General features: G+C 46.4%; 1 protein-coding gene and 1 long non-coding RNA gene across 2 annotated transcripts in view; one reads left to right on the forward strand and one right to left on the reverse strand.

The window, feature by feature from the left end:
- The window catches only part of LOC309520720, a 102,436-nt gene that overhangs the window by 39,865 nt on the left and 40,958 nt on the right, over positions 1–21,613 (reverse strand). The window lies entirely within an intron of this gene.
- LRRN4CL (LRRN4 C-terminal like) lies at positions 6,652–12,295 on the forward strand. Its single transcript, XM_082202510.1, has 2 exons — positions 6,652–7,064; positions 9,493–12,295. Exon 2 carries the CDS (start codon positions 9,498–9,500, stop codon positions 10,374–10,376), a length of 879 nt encoding a protein of 292 aa, XP_082058636.1. The 5' UTR covers positions 6,652–7,064; positions 9,493–9,497; the 3' UTR covers positions 10,377–12,295.

The following is a 21,613-nucleotide window of genomic DNA, read 5'->3' on the forward strand; positions in this document are numbered from 1 at the left end:
CTTCGCTTGGATAGCTGATTCCACATTTGGATGGCATATGTTGAGCTGTATGTGCAAATGTTGAGTGGTATACAAATTTAATTAATAATAATAATAAAGATGGATGGACTGGTGATGCATATTGTATCCTGCAGCTTCCGGCAAGTTGTAGGAGGTGAAGAGTTGCCCTTATGCTGGGATCCTCCTTGCAGGCTTTCCATAGGCATCTGGCTGGACAGGATCCGGATGATCCAATGTACAGGTGTCTCCCACTTACATTCTGTTTTGGTTTCCCCCCCCCAAAAAAAAAAATTATTCATTTTATAACACAACTAAACAACACAAACAGGAAAAAAAACAATACAAACAAATTATTGTCATATCTTTATTTTTCTAAACATGGTTAGGTGGGCTTCCCCAAGTCCCCCCTATCTGATTTTCATTTTACCTCATCTTTAGCAGTTTACATATATCATAATTTTTAACCATTTTTTTATCCCGCTTACTTTTACCATAAAAATCTTCACATTTTATCACTTACAAATGATACTATTTTAAAATACACTATCTTCTACTTCTAACCCTACAGCCTATATCCACTTCTAAGATTTAAATATTAACATATTTTTTCAGATATTCTTTAAACTTCTTCCAATCTTCTTCCACCGTCTCTTCTCTCTGGTCTCGGAGTCTCCCAGTCAGTTCAGCAAGTTCCATATTGTCCATCATCTTCATTTGCCATTCTTCGATAGTTGGTAAATATTGTTTCTTCCAATTCTTTACTAGTAATATTCTCGCAGCTGTTGTGGCATACAGAAAAAAAGTAACATCCTTTTTGGGAATTTCACCCCTCCCACTTACATTCTGGGGGCCTGCCATGTGTAAGTGAAAAATTGTGTGGATTAAACACCCTCTCTGCTGCTCTCCCACCAATCCAGACCAAAAAGACTATATCCAAAAATATTCACAACTAGAATTGAAGCTCGAGGCTGGCTGCATGGCGGCTGCTGCGTTACCCCGCAAATCGGCTGCTAGGCGGGGAGGCTGAGCAGCCTAAACAAAGCCCAAGTCTCTTTGGAGCTTCCTCTGATCTCACTGACATCCTCTTTGGGCTCCGGGGAGGGTCTCCTCACGAGCCACGAGAAAACTCCTGCTCTCTCCCGCCATTTCCAGGTTTGAATAGAATTATTTATTTCACAGTACTGCAGGTATAGGGACGCGGGTGGCGCTGTGGGTTAAACCACAGACCCTAGGACTTGCCGATCCGAAGGTCGGCGGTTCAAATCCCCGCAACGGAGTGAGCTCCCGTTGCTCGGTCCCTGCTCCTGCCAACCTAGCAGTTCGAAAGCACGTCAAAGTGCAAGTAGATAAATAGGTACCGCTCTGGCGGGAAGGTAAACGGTGTTTCCGTGCGCTGCTCTGGTTCGCCAGAAGCAGCTTAGTCATGCTGGCCACATGACCCGGAAGCAGTCTGCGGACAAACGCCGGCTCCCTCGGCCCATAAAGCGAGATGAGAGCCGCAACCCCAGAGTCAGCCATGACTTGACCTAATGGTCAGGGGTCCCTTTACCTTTTTTACTGCAGGTATATGTAGTCACACACAAGCCGATCAGAGGTAAGTGGGGGGAGGCCTGTATTGTTAAGTTGACAGGTTTTTCCTTCTTCGTTTTCCTTCCTTCAAATAAACTTCCATTAAAAATAAATTAAGAAATGATTCGCCTTCACCGCCACCTTAGGTGCAAATTTTCTAAATGGAAACCCCCAACATGCATTGGCCATGTGTCATGAGGTCCACCTTGCGTCTCATCCTCGATTGCCAGACAGTCTTCTCTCTCCCGTTCCGCTCCTCCACCTTTTCTCCCACAATTTGCCAACCAAAACCTCGGCTTATCGGGTTGTATGCGGAGCAAATACTCTGAGCAAGCTGTGTACCAGAAATACACACGCCACTCATTCTTAAATTATGCAAGATGAGCGGAATTTAGCACCACTCACTCTGAGGATTTTTTGAAAGGCTGGAATTTTGCTATTCCATGGTATAGAAACTGGCACGTAGTGTATGAGCAATTCTGAATTCCACTGAGTTCTTCCAGGTTTAATCATGCGGGCTGTTTTCAGAATTAATTCATACTCAGCCAAAGCTCTCTCCTCCCCCCCTTTTTTTTTGCTGGAAAGAGCTTTTGCTCAGGAATGCAGTCCCCTTGCTTAGTCAGAGACTCATGATAATGACTCAGCACAAATTTAGACAAAAGCGGATTTTGAAAAGCAACGTCTCAGGCGTACCCTGTGCCCCAGTTCTTCCGACTGAAATTTAATTAGCATTCCCCTAACGTGCAGTCGGTTCCACTTGCTTGTCCTTACAATGTCTAGGCAACATTTGTTAATTAAGATTGTGTTTCTCCTCCTCCTGTTTTTAAAAATATCTTTTTCCCTATCCCCAACCCTGTTTTTATTTTTTTTATTTTTTAATTGCAAAGGAGATCTTTTGAGAGGAGCTGTATCAGCTGGGAATAAAATAATTTGAAATGTTGGGATGTTAAAAGTTTCTTTATTTTATAAGAGCTGTAATGTGAGGAGATATGATAGCCATCCTCAAATATCTAAAAGGGCTGCCACTTGAAAGAGGGAGCAAGCTTGTTTTCTCCTGCTCTGGAAGGTAGGACTCGAACTAATGGCTTCAAGTTGCAAGAAAGGAGATTCCAATTAAATATCACATATAATTTACTGGTGGTAAGAGCTGTTTGACAGTGGAACAGACTCCCTTGAAAGGTGGTGGACTCTCCTTCATTGGAGGTTTTCAAGCAGAGGTTGGATGGTCCCCTGTTATGGATGCTTTAGTTGAGATTCCTGGATTGCAGGGGGTTGGACTAGATGACCCTTGGAGTCCCTCCCACCTCTACAAAAAAAATATATTTTTTTATTAGTTTTTTAACATATCATTTTCAACAGTAATTAAACATACTTTTACATCTTATTCAATTTTTTTGCCTTCCATCAGTCCTGTCTGAAAATTTTCCAATCTAATCTCTTAGTATGCATTTCTTATCTTCCCTATTACATTTCAAACTCATAACCAATATCTCTATCTTTTTCTACTTTGTAACACTTCGTATATTTCTCCTTACAAAACTTATTGTAGTCCTACTAGCGTAATTTGTTGATTACAGTTGCTCTTCAAATAATTCATCTACTTCTTCCAATCTTCTGTAAATCTGTCGTCCTGCAGGTTTCAAATCCTTCCTGTCATTTTGTCCAATTCTGCATAGTCCATTAATTTCGTCTGCCATTCTTCTTTCGTTGGAATTTCTTCTTGCTTCCATTTCTGGGCTAACAGTACTTTTGTCGCTGTTGTTGCATAGAAGAACAGTTTGACATCTTGTCTCTACAATTCTATGATTCTATGGAACCTTACAGGATCTGAAAGCAGCTGAATAAACATGTTCCCAGTTAGTTAAAGCAAATGATCAATGTATTCATGGACTGGCAGCCCCTGCAATTCACTGTTCCTTAAACTTGCAAAAGCTTTCAACATGCGTTTTGAATATGGTTGTCTGCTTTTGCTAAGTCTGACACGGGCTGCGTGCCTCTGAGCATGTACAGAGTACCCTTTCCCCCATCAGCAGAGCAACCCATTTGAACCCAAAGGGCAAAGTGCTTTTCAGATCACATCAGAATCTTGACAAAAAGTAGCTTTAAAAAACAAAAAACGGCAGTGTAAAATATGGTAGTTCTCTAAACGCCCCATTCGTCCTGGAAAATGTCTTCTGTTTCTACAGATGCTGAAAGCATTGAATGCAAACCTTTGGAGGTTTCTAGACTAGTTTTTGTGTTGTCTTGTTTGGGCAACTGAGGAAGAAAAGGAGTGAATCGTAGTAAAATCCTTGCCACGTGGCAATTGCGGTCAGCTCAACAGTTCCAAAGTTAAGCTCGTTTAGGAAGTTCTAAGGGTGACCTCCTTGCACAGCCTGTTTTCTGAATTTCCTTGCAGAGGAGCTGAGGCAGTAGCAAAGAGCTCTGCTTTGCTGTTGCCCAGAGTTGGCCAGGGTCATGTCCTGAGCAGCTTTACGTGCAGCTGGTGATGATCCGAGAGGAAGTGGAATATTAGCTGAAAAGTGAGGTTGCCTTTAGGAGAATTATTGCCACACTAGGGAATTGGAGAGGGACGTGGGTGGCGCTGTGGGTTAAATCAGAGCCTAGGACTTGCCGATCAGAAGGTCGGCGGTTCGAATCCCCACGATGGGGTGAGCTCCCATTGCTCAGTCCCTGCTCCTGCCAACCTAGCAGTTCTAAAGCCTGTCAAAGTGCAAGTAGATAAATAGGTACCGCTCTGGCGGGAAGGTAAACAGCGTTTCCGTGCGCTGCTCTGGTTCGCCAGAAGCGGCTTAGTCATGCTGGCCACATGACCCGGAAGCTGTACGCCGGCTCCCTCGGCCAATAAGGCAAGATGAGCGCTGCAACCCAGAGTCAGCCACGACTGGACCTAATGGTCAGGGGTCCCTTTACCTTTACTAGGGAATTGGAGAAGCGTGCTGTCATCTCTTGCTGGTTTTGTGGGGAGGGAACTCCTGGGGTCCCCGAAGAGCCCACTGCCGACACACAGCCTGGACCCTCCTTTTTCTTCTACGTTGGTCGCTAGATCTGTCTCCCATCTGCAGTGTGGAGGGCTGTTGCTACCAGGGAAGCCCACCAAGAAAGGGCTTTGAGCTGGTCCAAAAGAGCCTGAAGTATTCCTTAAAAATTTAATCTGAGATCACTGGTTAATAATATGTTTTTAACTGTTTCTGAGAAGGCTTTAAAACATATATTTTTTCCTCATATGGATGCATGAGCCAACCTGGGCTCATCCTGGAGGAAGGGGGGGATATATGGAATAAGTAAATTAACACCACTATCTTACCTCAAAACTCTGCACAGTGGGGCTCTGAAAGGCATCATGAGGTATACAAGAGACACCTCATTCTAGGAAGTGATGGAGGGAATCTAAGAAGACATATTTTGTATTCTTAAGAAAGTTGTGTACCTCCTTTATTTTAATCCCTGTCCGCCAGGATTTCAAAATGCAGTTAAGTCTGTGTGGCCTCAGTTCTCCCACCTCTAAAATGGAATTATACTCTGTGGTAAAATAAAGAAGGTGAAGTCTTTTGCGTACGTCGGCGTCAGTCATAGATCTTTGCCTGCTCATGATGGAAGACAACTGTGGGTTATTGAAACTTCAGTCAACAGTGGGGGGGGGGAGTTTTCTGTCTGTTGTCGATTAGGAAAATAAAAGTAAAACAATAAGTTGTTTTAAAACACGGATGGGTACATCAAGCAGCATCTCTCCAGCACAACTGTTTTGTACAATATTTCTTAAGATCCAATAAATGCATTGTCTTTATTTTATTTTCCTTTTCAATTTTTCTGCTCTTGGAATGACCTCATTAATAAACGAGAGAATGCAGGATTTTTGGCTCTTAGATATTTTCCTGTTGGCCGGTGTGGAGCGGAGACACTTCGCGCTGCGCGTCCCATCACTGCTTTTTAATGTTCTCTCTCTTACTCATTAACTCACTCATTGACTGTCTCTCTCTCTCTCTCTCTCTCTCTCTCTCTCTCTCTCTCTCTCTCTCTCTCCCTCTCCCTCTCTCTCTCTCTCTCTCTCTCACACACACACACACAGCTTCCATGTCTTTAATAGTATAATAATAATAATTTATTATTTGTACCCCACCCATCTGGCTGGGTTTCCCCAGCCACTCTGGGCGGCTTCCAACAAAGATGAAAAATACATCAAAATAGCTTTGCACAGGCCATAAATTCAACAGAATAAGCTTCTCTTGACATGGGGGTGCTATGTGGCTTCACCTGCTGAACATCTGCCTGCCTTGCGGCTCATAAAACCGTAACAGGCCTGTTTTATGGGGGAGGTGGCAAGCTTATTTCCTATTGGTCTCCATGTGTGGTCTCTTCTTGAGCCTCGCTGTCCTTGGCCTCAGTCCTTCGGCTTGCCAAATGGGAAGAAAGCCCAGCAGTAAAGAAAAAGAGGATGAGAACGGAAGACGAAGAAAGAAAGCAAATATGATAATATAAGTGAGGCGTGGGAAACCTGTGGCCTTCCACTTCCATAATTCCTTACCATTGCCTGGGAGTTGGAGTCTAACAACATCTGGAAAGCCCCCCCCCCCACTGCACTGTAAATCACGGTTTTTTTGGCACCACTTTGGGTGTAAGATGATCCCTGGAAACTGTCTTTTGTCTGTGCTGATGCTTCAATGAGTGGCTGAGACCTGGGTGAGTATATGGCTCCAGGCAGGGCAGAGCTGGTCTGGGAGCAGGAAAAATACCTCTCCCTCTGTCTGGGATGAGTATCCTGAATCAGTTTGCCCATGTAAGAATAGTCCCCCCCCCCTGGGATTGTGACACAGCACACAAACACACCCTTCCTTGTCTCCTGCCAGGTCTTTTTTACTTTCTCTCTCTCTCTCCCCTCAACTCTTATTTATTCCCTCTCTTACCCAGAGGAGGGATTTCCGAGAAAGACATGAATAGCCCTTATAAGGCACTATTTGTTTTCTTTCCAGGCACCTGCCAGGGGGGTCCCCTGTCAAGCCAAAGAATTTTCCCCGCCCATTAGCTGCTTTGTACTCATTCCCACTGGCTGGGCCCAGCTGTAAAGGAGGTGGGGGGTGGAGGAAGAGGTTGTGAAGGGGGGCGATGAGATCATCCCACGAGGAGGATATAAAAGTTTGGGTTTTGGGCTTCGCAAGAGGCCACCACTTTGCTCGTTCCCGGCAGGCAAGGAGCTCTTGCTTCTCATTTCCACGGATACCACAAATTGCTCCTCAGCTCTGAGGCGGCAATTATTGTGCCCCCACGCCACCCCATCCCATACAGGCAGCTTTTGATACACACACACACCACATTTCAGCTCCACAGGCTTTTGGTCCTTGCCTGGTGGGTCCTGTTATTCCTGGAAACAGCTCCATCGGAGTTCTTTCATCGAGGGGAGTTCCTGCTACCTTGCATCCTTTGGGTAATAACTTGCAGCAGAGACCCTTCCCGGCATCCTGTTGCCTAGCAACCAAAAGCAGACATCCACCATCCAGGTGAGTGAATTTGCCCCCTTGAGGCACATCTCCTCCTCATCGCCTCTTACGTTGTGTTCCTCTTGGGGTAAAGTAGGGGTGGGGGGATCTTGTTTGTTTGTTTGGTGGGGGGGTCACATTCCCATCTTGAGGGGTGGTGCATACTAGCAGCGGGAAGTGCCAGAAGTAAAGAGTCGGCATAGCAAGAAAGGTAACGTTTATGTTTGTATAGTAATCTCTTGTACACATGCTCTATTGGGGCAGGCAAAAGGTATGGTCAAAGTCCAAGGGCACATTCCAGCTTGGTAGAAAGACTTAAGGAAGGCTGTTGAAGGGCTCAGCTCAGGATATATACATGTACTACCACACCACAAGAATCCTGGGAACTGTAGTTCAGCCCGCACAGATATACAGTTCCTTAACAAACTATAGTTCCCAGGATTACAGTGGTACCTCGGATTAAGTACTTAATTTGTTCCAGAGGTCCGTACTTAACCTGAAACTGTTCTTAACCTGAAGCACCACTTTAGCTAATGGGGCCTCCTGCTGCCGCTGCACGATTTCTGTTCTCATCCTGAAGCAAAGTTCTTAACCCGAGGTAATATTTCTGGGTTAGCAGAGTCTGTAACCTGAAGCGTATGTAACCTGAAGCATATGTAACCCGAGGTACCACTGTATTTGAGGCATTCTTTAAATGCATGGGGTATGTGCTGCCTCAGGAGGGATGTTGCCTGGAGAGGGTCCTGAGGAATCTGGCAGAGAGACCTGGATGGGTACATTTGGACTCCAGGCCTGAGTTCCCCGTCTCCTTGCTCTAGATCCTGTAGGAGGCAGTGATGGACCCTCTGGTTCAGGAGAACTCTACTTCCAAAATCAGCAGAGGCAGATCAGATGTGGTCTGATGTCTTCACATCTTGCAGGTCACTTCTGGGTACAGGGCACTCGACTAGATACACCCTTGGTCTGATCCAGCACATCAGCCTTTGCAAAGGGAGAGCAGCGCCCTCGTCTCACTCATCCTCCAACTTAGGCTGTGAATGCACTGTGCATTTAAAATATATGCGAAACACATTCCCCACCACCTCAAAATAATAATAATTCTGGGAACAGTAGTTTGTTAAGGGTGCTGTGAAATGTAGCTCTACGGGGGTAAACTACAATTCCCATAATTCTTTTTGTGAGGTGCTTTACATGTCTGGTGTGTACGCAGCCAACATCAGGAGGGCCACAGGTTTCCTCATCCTGTGGGTTACCACTTCTGATTCAGACCTTGACTCCAACCACAAGCATGCATAAATCTGGCTACGCACAAGCAGTCACCTCGTTCAAAATAGTAATGCGTAATGTCAGATCTGGTGGTTTAGGAATTCTGAATGTTTCACCATATGGGCTGACACAGAAAGATGCAAGGGGGGGTATTTTATTTTAGATCTGTATTTATATAAGACTTAATAGTTATAATTTATAAGCAGTGTGCATACTTTTTTTTAAGAACACTGTACAAAGAATAAGAACAATTGAAATAAACCCTAGAAATGGAGAACCTTAAAATGCTGAAATTGGAAAGTCATTGTCAAGCTCCTGCAGTTCAGCAGGGAACAGGATGAGTTCTTATCTCAATCAGGAGGGTAGTTCCACAGGATTGGACCCGCAATTTTGAACACACCACTTCTGGCAGTTACGAGCCATGTCTCTGAACCGTGGTAGATCACTAACCGAGACTCCCTCAAATATCTCAGTGTTTGGGCAGAGATATATGGTCTCTGTGATAGTCTGGACCCAAGTTGTGGAGGGCTTTGTAAATTGGGTTTGTGATACCTCAGAGCATCTTAATTCCAGGGTTGTGGGTTCAAGCCCCACATTGGGCAAAAGATTCCTGCATTGCAGGGTTGGACTAGATGACCCTTGGGGTCTCTTCCAACTCTGTGTTGATTCTATGACTCAAGGCAGCTTTCCATTTAAAACCAGCTCTTAAAAACTATTACTTTTGATTATCTTAAACTGCTTATCGCCTTCTGTACAAATAGTAGTTTGGGATAAGAAGCTATGTTATTTGGTTGTTTATGCATTGCATAAACACCAGCTTCCGTGTTAGGGTGGGATATTTCATTATTTATCTGTGTGACATTGTTATATGTTGAAAAAATTGATTAGAAAAAAAAAAAGACCAAATAGTCCTTTGGTAATTCTCATAGAACTCCAGCCCAATGGTTGCCATTAATTTGATTCTGAATTGATTTTAGAATGAACTGATTTTAGAATGTATTTCAATTAATTGATTGTGATTTTATGTAAACTGTGTTACTTTTACTGTTGTTAGCAGCTCTGAGCCCAGCTTTGGCTGGGGAGGGCAGCATATAAATATTTTTATTATTGTTGTTGTTATTAAAATAAATTAAAACACCCCTATTTCCCCCTCCTACTGTGCTTCTCTTCCATCTGTTACCAGGAGCCATGCAAATCTCAGGGCTGTTTCTGGTAGCGGCCTGGATCCTGACCCTCTGCCCCCAGGCATCACCGACAAGCATGGGGCACCCTTTGCCCGTGCCCCTGAAAGAGAACCCCCTCTTCCCACATCCCTCGGGGAGCAACGCCCCGGCGGTGAGCAAAGACAGGACCTCATCGCCTGCTCCGGTCAAACCTTCTCTGGATTATCCTGACAATCAACATTACGACGATTACGACTACCCTCTGACCTCAGAGCCCCAGACGCCCGGCTTTCCACAGCCGCCCCATCACCTTTGCAAATACAACCCCTGTCAGCACCTCCAAGTGCCCTGCGCAGAGCTGAGTAGGGCTAGCGGGTGCTTGTGCCCGGGGGTCACCGGCCCAGATGTGCCCCCCGAGTCGCCCCGCCTGCAGATGGTCCACACGAGCGAGGTAGGAGCGAGCATGCACTGGTGTGCCCCTTCTTCCACGGTCCAGGAATATCGCTTGCACTATCAGCTAGTTGGTGAGGACTTCCTCACCGGCCCGGCCCTCAACAACACTTTCCGCTTGGCAGCTGTCTCAGGGTTGCTGCCAGATCACGAGTACCTGTTCTGCATCGTGGCATCCTACCGGGCCGGATCCAGCCCCACGGACGATGGCACCCGGCAGCACGGGCCGTGCCGCCTCATCCGGACTCCTGCCCACCAAATGCCCTATGCCTACATAGCTGCGGGGCTGGCTGCCACCCTCATCCTTGTGGTCATCTCCGCCTTGGCCTGGCATTTCTGCGCCCGCAACAGGAGGAAGCATCCTCACCGCGGGTCGATGGACAACATCCTTGACGCTGAGCCAGGCCTGGACGGAGCAGCAAACAGCTCTTTCCGCAGTGAGGAGCAGCTCTGAGCAGGGTGTTGGCGTCTACTGGCAAGATGGCATCTCTGTTGCTTCAGAGTTCGAGGCTCTGTTTCTTTGGAGGAGCTTCACTCGACGCCATTGCTTTTAACATGCTGTGTTTGTTGCTGCCTCCAGGGTGGAAGGGGCAGCGATTTTGTGTTATCCAGGCCTTTTTTCAGCCAGAACTCGCCGGAACTCAGTTCTGGAACCTCTCAGGTGGGCGCCACTGCCATTATAAGAGAACAAGTGATGCATTTATGGTGAGTTCCGGCACCTCTTTTTCTCAGAAAAATAACACTGGTGCCATCCATGCTGTCTACACAGAGATGGCAAGTGTTTTCTTCAGAGATGTTTTCTTCAAAGGTTCTGTCGTTTTCGTGGACCTTTGCCCAGCTCTTTTCCTGCTGCCTCTGGGACGGAAGGGGAGCGATTCTGAACTCTCAGCGCTGGGGAAGTTGAACCAGTCCACTCCCCTGATCTTTCATGGACTGAGAGAGGGTGCACAGACAGATCTGACCTGGACCACCACTTTGAACAGTGGTCTACCAGGGCTGGACTTGCCATTAGGCAGAATGAGGCCGCGGATTCAGGCAGTTAAAAAGAAGCAGCAAAATGTTAGAGGACGGGACCCAGTGTCCTTGGGGCTGCCATGAACAACACTGTTCCATTGTCACCAGTGCTGAACTAACGCTCAACATTGAGTCCAATCTGATTCTGTATGTGGATTGGACGCAGGGCCAGTGAAGGGTGTGGCATGGGGAGGGGGGTGTAGCCTGGGGATACTTCCAAGGGCCAGAGAGAGAGAGTTGGAGGGCCAATTCAGACTCCGAGCCTGAAGTTCCTCATCTCCATCCTACAACATACTGTTTCTTCTCCAGCAAAATGTCTTGGCTCAACCCTGTACTCTACATACCCCCCTTGGGGAGAGGACTGCAAATAACTTGTGTCATCGTCACTCTTAACTCTCCCCAAGTGCCCAGTCAAAGCCCCGTGGACCAGTTCAGTCAGCTCAAGAAGAAGCCATGTATTCAGATCCTGCCAAATTGTCATTTCCAGTTCTTTCTTCTCTTGAAAAGGATGGCTGCTCTTGGGAGGGATGGGAAGACGGTCTTTTAAGATGTTGCGAGAATCTATGTTTATTTATGTATTTATTATCAGAGTGTTTTTTTTAAAAAATAAAACAACATTACAGAGGTACAAAACTTCAGAGATATCTACAACTAGTGGTGGGGTAGAAATTTGATTCAGTTCACGTTTATATGTGAATCTGGAAAGAGACACAGCTATGTGGACAGAGCTTCCACTTGGTGGGTAATGGTCCTATGTTCAATCCCTGGCATCTCTAGTTAGGGTTCAGAAAAGAGTCCTGGTCTGAAATCCTGGAGAGCTGCTGCCAGTCAGTGTAAGCAATACTGAGCTAGATGGGACATTGGTCTAACTCAGTATATGGGAGTTTCCTATGTTTCTACCTATTTTGCAACTTTCCCAAAACAAAGCTCAAAAACAGTCCCATTGTTTGAAATTTGTACTTCTCTGAGTTTTGCAGAGCAGTTCTCCAAGTCATGTGTATAAAAATGCGTATGCTAGATTGAAGCGTGCCAAAAATGCATATATCTGTAGGGGGGGGAGCATTATAAATGCATTGTGTTAGAGGAAATTGATTTACACAAATGCTTATATTAGACACAATTGCACACCAACATGTGTGCATTAGGAGGAATTTGACTAAAATGCTGATCAGTTTTAATGAGTACAAACTGATATTGAAAGGGGGAGAACTGAATTTAAAATGAGAAAAAAGAGAAAAAACAAAATGGCAGATTTGCTCATTTGACGCCCACTCCAAGCCAGATATTCTCATAACTGCACATTGGTGTTCGTTGATTGTCGCTGGAGGAATCAGAGTAGAGTAAAATGCTGAACCATCATTTCCTGGAATGCCTTCGTTCCTTATTTATCTTTTCTTTCCAGAGCACCTCAGATGAGTTATGGCAGCCTTACCCGACCTGCTGCCCATCCCTTTCGATGTTTTGGAACTACAATTCCCATCAGGCAGAGCCAGCCTGGTGAGTTGTAGTCCAAACAATCTGGAGGGCAGCAAGTTGGAGGAAGCGGAGTCAATGGAACGTGGTTGACTCTTTCCTGACACACACACACGTGTCGTTGCATCAGGACTTGAGTTTCCGTTGGCGGCTGTCCTTGGCAGAGTTCACAAGCTTTTGAGCTGTGTCCTGGAAAACTCAGTGTTTTCCAGATGTGCGTTGTTGAAGGAAGGCATGGGAACGGTGGGAATTTGGGAGTGCCTGCCTCTTGGCCGAGCTGGGACAACATGTACCCATAGGCCTCCGGGAATATGGTAGGGTTGAGGAGGTGGGGACTTTCCCTCCCTGAGCATCTCTTGGATGCCTGCCTACCTCAAAAAGCAGATGTGAGAAAGTCTTCCCAGAGGGAGGCCTGTCCTGTCTTGGGTTCTGAGTCAAACTTGGCCCCATCTGCACCATGCGTTTAAAGCAGTATCATACAACTTTCATGGCTTTCCCCCCAAAATCCTGGGAACTGTAGTTTGTTAAGGGTGCTGAGAGTGTTTAGGAGACCCCTGTTTCTCTCACTGAGCTACAATTCCCCAAGTGGTTTAACAATCCATACCTCTTCCCGGAGAACTCTGGGAATTGTAGTCCTGTGAGAGGAATTAGCGGTACCTATTTATCTACTTGCACTTTGACGTGCTTTCGAACTGCTAGGTTGGCAGGAGCAGGGACCAAGCAACGGGAGCTCACCCCGTTGTGGGGATTCGAACCACCGACCTTCTGATTGGCAAATCCTAGGCTCTGTGGTTTAACCCACAGTGCCACCCACGTCCTGCTGAGAGTTGATAGGAGGCCCCTAATCCCTGTGAGACCTACAATTCTCACAGTTCCTTGGGGAGAGGGATTAACGGTTAAACTGGAACTGTACATCTGTGAGGGGAATAGGGAGCCAATGGTCTGACTCAGCATAAGGCAGCTTCCTGTGTTCCTTTAGATCAGTGTTTCCCAACCGGTGTTCCGCGGCACACTACTGTGCCGTGAGACATTGGCTGGTGTGCCGTGGGAGGGAGGCGGGCGAGTCGGGCGGTGAGAGGCGGCGGCGGCGAGGATCCGCGTCGAGCCGGGGGCGGCTCCGCGGTGGTGGTGCCGAGCGGCGGGGCAGCGCGTGCAAAAGGGAGGAGCGCGAGACAGCGGAGGAGGAGGAGGCCGGCATGTCCGGGCAGCAGCAGCAACAACAGCAGCAGCAACTCCCGGCGACGGCTCCTCAAGCCCCGCCGCCGCCCCCTCCTCCGCCCGCCACCACCACAACAGCCGCCACCGCCTCAGTTGCCGCCGTCCCTCAGTCCCTTGCTCTGCTGCCTCCTCCCACCCCCAAAGCTTGGAGGTTCCCCGGCAAGGGGGAGGGAAAAAACTTTCACTTTCGTGCGTCCCTCCCGGCGTGACGCTGCGCGCTGACGTCACGGGGCGGGGCTTTAATGGTGGTGTGCCGCGAGATTTTTTTTCAGTAAACAGGTGTGCCGTTGCCCAAAAAAGTTTGGGAAACACTGCTTTAGATGTCTTAATGCAGACTTCTGTAAATAAGAAGTAAATTTGCCTGGATGCTTAGACGAGGTTTAGTTTCTTCACACCATCGTCAGAAATGCCCTCTTTGACCTGGGCATCGAAGGTGATGTAAACAAGGCAACATGTCTTTGTGAAATTCCTGCTTCTTGTTGGCAGGAAATGGTTGGCATGAAAACATACGCAACAAGTTCCCCTTCGGATGGATCAGTCACATCTGCGTGCGGTGGCACACTCAGGCAGAGCCACGGCCGGCAAATTGTTGCGCAGCACAATCACATTCACTGTTGGTTTCAACACCACCTTCAGTCAGCAGGGGAAACCTTGTGACTGCGCACACACCACACACTTAGACCACATCCCCCCTGCACAAAGCATCCTGGGAACTGTAGTTGGTTATGGGTGTTGGGAATTGTCGTTCCCACATGATTCTTTGGCACCAACTTGCTCTCACGGACAGGCCAGACCCACAAGCCTGATGTGGATTGTAAGGTACAGGCCAGGTTGGTGTGAACAAGGTAGGTAAAGGTAAAGGTACCCCTGCCCATACGGGCCAGTCGTGTCCGACTCTAGGGTTGTGCGCCCATGCCACTTAAGAGGCTGGGGGCCAGCGCTGTCCAGAGACACTTCCAGGTCACGTGGCCAGCGTGACGAAGCTGCTCTGGCGAGCTGGCACCAGCGCAGCACACGGAAACGCCGTTTACCTTCCTGCCATAAAGCGGTACCTATTTATCTACTTGCACTTAAGCGTGCTTTCAAACTGCTAGGTGGGAAGGAGCTGGGACCGAAAGACGGGAGCTCACCCCACTGCGGGGATTCGAACCGCCGACCATGCGATCGGCAAGCCCTAGGCACTGAGGTTTTACCCACAGCCCACCCGCGTCCCTGGTGTGAGCAACCTGACCCCAAACCAGGGCTTTTTTTCAGCTAGAACTCACCGGACGGAACTCAGTTCTGGCACCTCTCAGGTGGTTGCCATTGCCATTTTAAGAGAAGAAGGGAGGTGTTCATGGAGAGATCCGGCACCTCTTTTCCAAAAAAATAGCACTGCCTCCAAACCATTTTGGGCAGGGGTGGAGAACCTTTTCATTCCTGGAGGCCACATTCCTTTCTGGGTAACCTTCCTGGGGGCACATGTCTGTGGCAGGCAATGCCAGAGGCAAAAGTGGTTTGGTCAACAAACCTAAAATATACCCTTGTACAGGAGGCCAGTTTGTACACACACCTCTCCAGTCAGGCAAGGAAGAAGCATTATCAGAGTTTGAAGACATCCCAGTCAGGCAAAAACACTGGAGGGTTATAAGCTTTAAGACTTAATTAGGTAGAAAAAAAGACCAATTAGGTAGAAAAAGAGACCGTTAATGGTCAGACTAGTTTCTTTGTGAAGCAAATAGGCTAGGCCAGGTCTGCTCCTTATCCACTTTGTAATGTAAACTTGAGCCACTATGTTTGGATCTACTGACTGAAGAGATGGAAGATACTTCTGAAATAAGAGATGAAATAAAAAACCTAGTCAGGTCTGTTGATTATCCACTTGGTTATGCAAACTTGGGCCAAGACATCTGAAAGCTGAAGATACTTCTGGAAGAAGAGCTAAAGCAGGTTTTAGGGAGCCTTTGCTCAGTATCAGGGCATTGGAGAGTCCCTCATAGGGGTCCATGGTAGTGTTTTCATCAGCCCATCTACATGTGGGTGAACCTGTTTCCTCCTTTACAGAAGACAGTCGTCTTTTTGACAGGTTGTCTGGCCGAAACTCCCTGCCCATAGAAAGATAGCACGGCAGGAACAGCATTAAGCAACCCATTTTTTTACATTCAACCAAGAGCACTTAGTAGGTGTGGGTGGCAAAGGGAGGAAAGGGTATACAAAAGGAGAATTCCCTGGATGCCAAGTTCCAGGTTTGGGACAATAACTATTTGGTGAGAGAACCCCATCAACTAGTTAAAATCACAAAATATGCAGCAAAGGAAAGCATGGGAATATCAGCTGTTAGACCTTTTATAATATGCCACTGTGAGTTCCAAAATAGTCCACTCCATCATAGAAAAATACAAGGTTGGTAAGTTAAAAATGGTTTACTTACAAACTCTTCAAAGGTCAGGTTCATGTGCTTTTCTATACATCAGTCAGAAAACACAGGCGATACAACTTGGCTTAGTTTCAGTGTGTTGAAAGTTCTATTGGTATAGATAGAACACAATAATGGCTTGTTAGAGCCCTGCAGTCTGAGCTTGGAGCAACCATCTCAGGCCTCTTTACATGCTGAGCTTCTTGGATAGAAGGAGGCCTGGTTACCTGGTTCCTCCCAAGGTAAGTCCAGCAGGACAGCTTACTCTATGGTTTAAACCCCTGCATGTATTAGTTCGACTTAAAATCTCTTTCCTTCAGAGAAAACCTGCAGTTTAGTGCTGAACTGGAGCAAACGGCAATTGGATTTTCACAATACTGGGAAGCTTTTCATATCTGGTGTATTGTATATTATTTTATATTCTGTTGTACGCCTCCCAGGGTGGCTGGGGCAACCCAGTCAGATGCAAGGGCTACAAGTAATGAACTGCTGCTCTTCCAATTTATTGCTAAGGAACAGGTTTTCCGGCCAAAGAAAAGGCAAAACTGTTCAAAATTGTGCCCCGAATGCACAGGACAAGGAGGAAAGCACTCTGAGAAGCAGAAGCGTGGACAAGCCCTCTCAGCGTTCTACGAAGCCCAAAGTATTTTAGGTTGTGAACACCACCCGGGGCAGTGTTCTGGCTGAACACATAAACCCTCTCCCTTGTAAATCCTTGTCTGTTTATGCTTTTCCTGAATGTTTCCTCCTTCTTTGTTTCTCTATGCCAGGGACAAGAGTGAATCATATGTCTCTTTTTAAAACTTGGATTACGTTGTTCCCCTACCCCCACCCGCAAATTCTGGAGAGCGGGACTGTGTAGGAAGTGTTTATAGCCTTGGGAAGGTGGGGTGAGTGGGGAGGTTGTTTTTTGAGACATAAACAGTCTAGGACTCAACGCACGAGGTCAAACTGCATTGGGTTTGAGCACGCTCACAAACACGTGCACCATTCATGCGCAGAAACCCACCAGGCCTTGATTTAGATCCCAGATGAGTACACGTTCATGTAACACTCAAACGCTTTTCTCTCACACACGTGCAACACGGGGAATCCATCATCAGAGTTATGTAATTTTTAAAAAATGTTGACTTCAAGCAACTGAGGGGCTCTGATTTTAATTAGAGCAGCAGCAGCAACCAGAGAAACGGGAGACAGTTAAATTAATGTTGGCCATCTTCCACTTTTCCCTATCAAAATTAAAGATTCCCGTAGCTAAGGATGGACAAAGTTGACAGCTGTGGTTTCTCCTTTTGACAATCTTTTGACATCTGCTTGCGAATTTGTTTTTTAAGAATTCCTTGTGAATATTAATTAGCATTTCAGTGCAGCTTTTCCTAACATACCTTGTTTTTATATGCAATTTTGTCTAATATACACATTTTCTTTTGCAAAGCAATCTTAAGAACGTAAGAGCCACCTGTTGGACCAGGCCAATGGCAAATCTAGTTCAGCATCCTTTCTCACAGTGGCTAACCAGGTGCCTGTGCAAAGCCCTCAAACAGGACCTGAGTGAAAGAACATTATCCCCACCCCGTGATTTCCAGAAACTGGTATTGAGAAGCATTACCAGTCCCAGCCAAGGAGGCAGAGCATAGCTATTGTTAAGTTGTGGGTGAACATATCAGACGACACAGCGATTCTTCAAACAGCTCTTGTTTATTCACAGGGCAGAACAGAACTGAACTGAAGGGTTCAGCCAGCCTGCTTATATAGAGCTCCACTAGAACTCAACAGTAACCATTTTCTGTAACTATCCAATCACTGAACGTCACTTTCAATCCCTGATTTGCATATGCGGACCTGAATGAAAACTATCTACAGTATCCCCTGCTGGCCCAGGGTGAGAACTTCAGTACATAACAGCTATCATGACTAGTAGCCATGAATTTGTTGAATCCTCATTTAAAGCCATTCTATGTTGGTGGCCATAACTTCCTCCTGTGGAAGCGAGTTCCAAAATTTGACTATGCTCTGCGTTAAGAAGTATTCTTTTGCATTTCAATGCACACTTTATCTCAATATATGCATCTTTTTACAAGTTGGTTAGCTGGAGAACTGCATTATGCAGTTCAGAGAGCTGTGAATTTGGAGGGTTGTGTTTCAGTTCACAAATTGTTTCAGATCAGTGTGAATCTGGTAGGTTAGCCTTTAAAAACTAATCCAATTTCTGTCCCATCCTTACCTGCAGCTGATTCAAAGATGATTGTGTGCATACCCCACACAGTTCCTCTCAACATCTAATTGCAAGTCTGCCATAATGTTATTTTAGCCCTTAGGCATAGGCCACCCCGGCCAAGCCTTATTTGCAGCAGGACTTAAGAGATAATTCTTTATTACATTTTTACCCTCCCTTTCCTCCAGAACTGTGGAGGTAGCCCACATGCTGATTCTTCCTCTCCTTTTAACCTCCCACTAACAACCCTGTGAGTCAGGTTACGCTGTGGGACAGCAACTAGGCCAAGGCCAGCCAGTTGATTTCCTGGTTGGGATAGAATTAAATTCAGGACAGGCAAAAGACAAAAGAAAGTACTTCACACAGTGTGTATAGTTCAACTTCCCCCTGTTCTGTGATGTGAGGGATAAGAAGCCACCATTTTCAAAATCCTCTTCATGAAGCAAATCTGTTTGTATGTTTGCCTTTTTTAAAAAAAAGGCTTCATTGAGCAAATTCACTTGGAGGCGTCTAAATTGGTTTGTTGGCATCAGGAGAGCATTCCCATGCTCCATTCATAGGGGGTTTGTTTTCTTTTCCTTGCTTCTTTCATATCGAGTTTTTTCCCCTTCCACCCAGCTGAGTCTTCCAGTAAAATTAGGAAGACAGCTGTTTGCCAGGAATGTAAAAGTCTAATTCCCAAGTGCAGCTTGCCATCCGTAAACAGATTCAGGATTTTTCCTTGATCACATGGAAACATGAATTGGAAGATGACTTGATCGAAAGGGATAAATGACTATTTATTTCTGCATTGAAGAAAACAACCCCTGGAACTGAGAGTGTAGTATCTATGCCATACCATATGTCTGGGACTTCAAAAAAACAGCTCAACAAGTTTGGGGCGTCCTGGTTTTTACTCTTCAAAGTATGGAAACCCTCAAAGTCAGCACAGGTTGCGGGGATGGAAGCCCAAGGCGCCAATCAGCTGCACGAGTAAGAGGACCCCAAATGAATAGGATATGGTAATGCTTCTAAAAGGGACATGGGTGGCGCTGTGGGTTAAACTACAGAGCCTAGGACTTGCCGATCAGAAGGTCGGCGGTTGGAATCCCCGCGACGGGGTGAGCTCCCGTTGCTCGGTCCCTGCTCCTGCCCACCTAGCAGTTCGAAAGCACGTCAACGTGCAAGTAGATAAATAGGTACCACTCCGGCGGGAAGGTAAACGGCGTTTCTGTGCGCTGCTCTGGTTCGCCAGAAGCGGCTTAGTCATGCTGGCCACATGACCCGGAAGCTGTACGCCGGCTCCCCCGGCCAATAAAGCGAGATGAGCGCTGCAACCCCAGAGTCACCACAACTGGACCTAATGGTCAGGGGTCCCTTTACCTTTACCTAAGTGTCCCGAATATCCAGGGAGAATCCCAGAATAACAAAAGCCATCCTGGTTTCTGATTTTACCCTGGAATGTCCCTATTTCCCCCGCCAGAGTGGCAATTTCGTCCCAATAATCATGCAAATAAAGACTGCTTTTTCTAACTCCACATACACATTCTATATTTGCACTTAACTGCCTTGCGGTCCGCATGACGCTCTTATTTTTAGCCTGGCAATGTTGGCACTGGAGGATCAAGGAATGCAGAAACCATTGCCAGTTGGGCAAGCAAGCCACAAGCAGGTGGCATACAAAGCCGCTTTGATTCTCCGTCCTCTCCCTGACTCAAAACAACTCTGTTTAGCTTGTGTGTGTTTGCTACCAATATATCAAGTCTGAATTAGCTTCGTTCTCTCACTGGGGCAATAAAGCTGTGACTGGGCTAGGTCGCCTCGGTCTGCAGGGGGCAGTTCAAATTACGGATCAACATCCCTGCACATAGAAGACTAGCACATCAAGAAGCACCCTTCTCTCTGAGATGCTAAGGAAGCGCCAGTGTTGCACTCTACCCCAATCTCTGCGTGGTATGAGATTCCAGGTGCCTACCCAGAGTTCAGTTGGGCACCAGCTTAGCTGCAGGAGTTGCCAGAAGGTGCCATCCTACTGTCTTAGGGACTCCACTCCAAATTTTGTAGGGTTTTCCCCTTAGTCTTTTATTTTCCCCAAAGACATCCCACAAGGCAGCAGAGGTTTAGTATCAAGAGTTTTTCTTTTCCTAGATGGGCTACCTGCCCTGGTTGATGTGTCCCATCTGCACCTTCCTTCTGGGGAGAATACTGCTAGTACAACACAACAGTGGTACCTCGGGTTACATACGCTTCAGGTTACAGACTCCGCTAACCCAGAAATAGTACCTCAGATTAAGAACTTTGCTTCAGGATGAGAACAGAAATCGTGCAGTGGCAGCAGGAGGCCCCATTAGCTAAAGTGGTGCTTCAAGCTAAGAACAATTTCAGGTTAAGAACAGACCTCCAGAACGAATTAAATTCTTAATCCGAGGTACCACTATATATTTTTGATAAAATATGCATTTTCTCATTTTGATGTTTTTAATGGTGTTTTATGGGATTCCCGCCAGCCCCCTGCTGATTTTATTCTAATATGCTACCTACCACTTTGATACGTTTTTGTGGAAGTTCAGATTATAAATACATGAAGAAGTGTGATGATGTTCTAATCTGGAAGGACCTGGAAAGTCTAGTGTGAAGGTATGTGGCATTCCAAAAATTCTTTCAGTGGGTTCCGCCATCGCCTCTTACAGAAGTTCCTTGTTCACTCGTTACCCGTCTATGAAGGAAGCTTCTGTTCAGAACCTATTTTCCTCGGTCAAAAAGCCAGAGGGGCTTTGGCGACCATCACACTGGGGCCCCAGGCACATATTTCTTCAGGATTGACTGAAGCAGAGCCAATTTCACCCACCTCAGATGGACGGATGTTTATACGCCCTTCATTAAAATTATGAACGTCAAGTGCTGGAGCTTTTACAAACAAGATTCCATTTGAGTGTCTTGTTCTGCAACTCAGACAGTCTGGGAAGGAGTCAGAACTTACGGCTGGTGCTAAAACTTCATTAGTTTGTCCTTTTCCATCCCCCTGGCAGCCAAAAAGGGGTATGAAATTTCTACCACACCCTTTCTGTGTAAATCAGACTGAGTAAACAGGCTGTGCTGCTTGCTTGAAGTACATTTAAAGCACACAAACACCCCCAAAATTATGGAAATGGTTGTTTTTAAGGCAGTTGTAGCACTATGGCGTATACGCAGCCTTAAAATTCTGGTGCCCTGTCTCTATCCAACCCTTCCCTGAATGTTGTCCGGCATTTCCTAGAATTGAAATGTGGACATGGTTGTAACCTGTTGTGCAGCTGAGGGAGCCAGAGACAAATGTGGGCAGAGCAACTATTGTAATTTTTACCTTTGCAGAGTAGGCTAGTTTCTACGCACATAAGGCTCTTCCAAACTTGCACTT

This window comes from Podarcis vaucheri (genome assembly GCF_965113315.1).
Source record: "Podarcis vaucheri genome assembly, chromosome: 16".
Taxonomy (NCBI): domain Eukaryota; kingdom Metazoa; phylum Chordata; class Lepidosauria; order Squamata; family Lacertidae; genus Podarcis; species Podarcis vaucheri.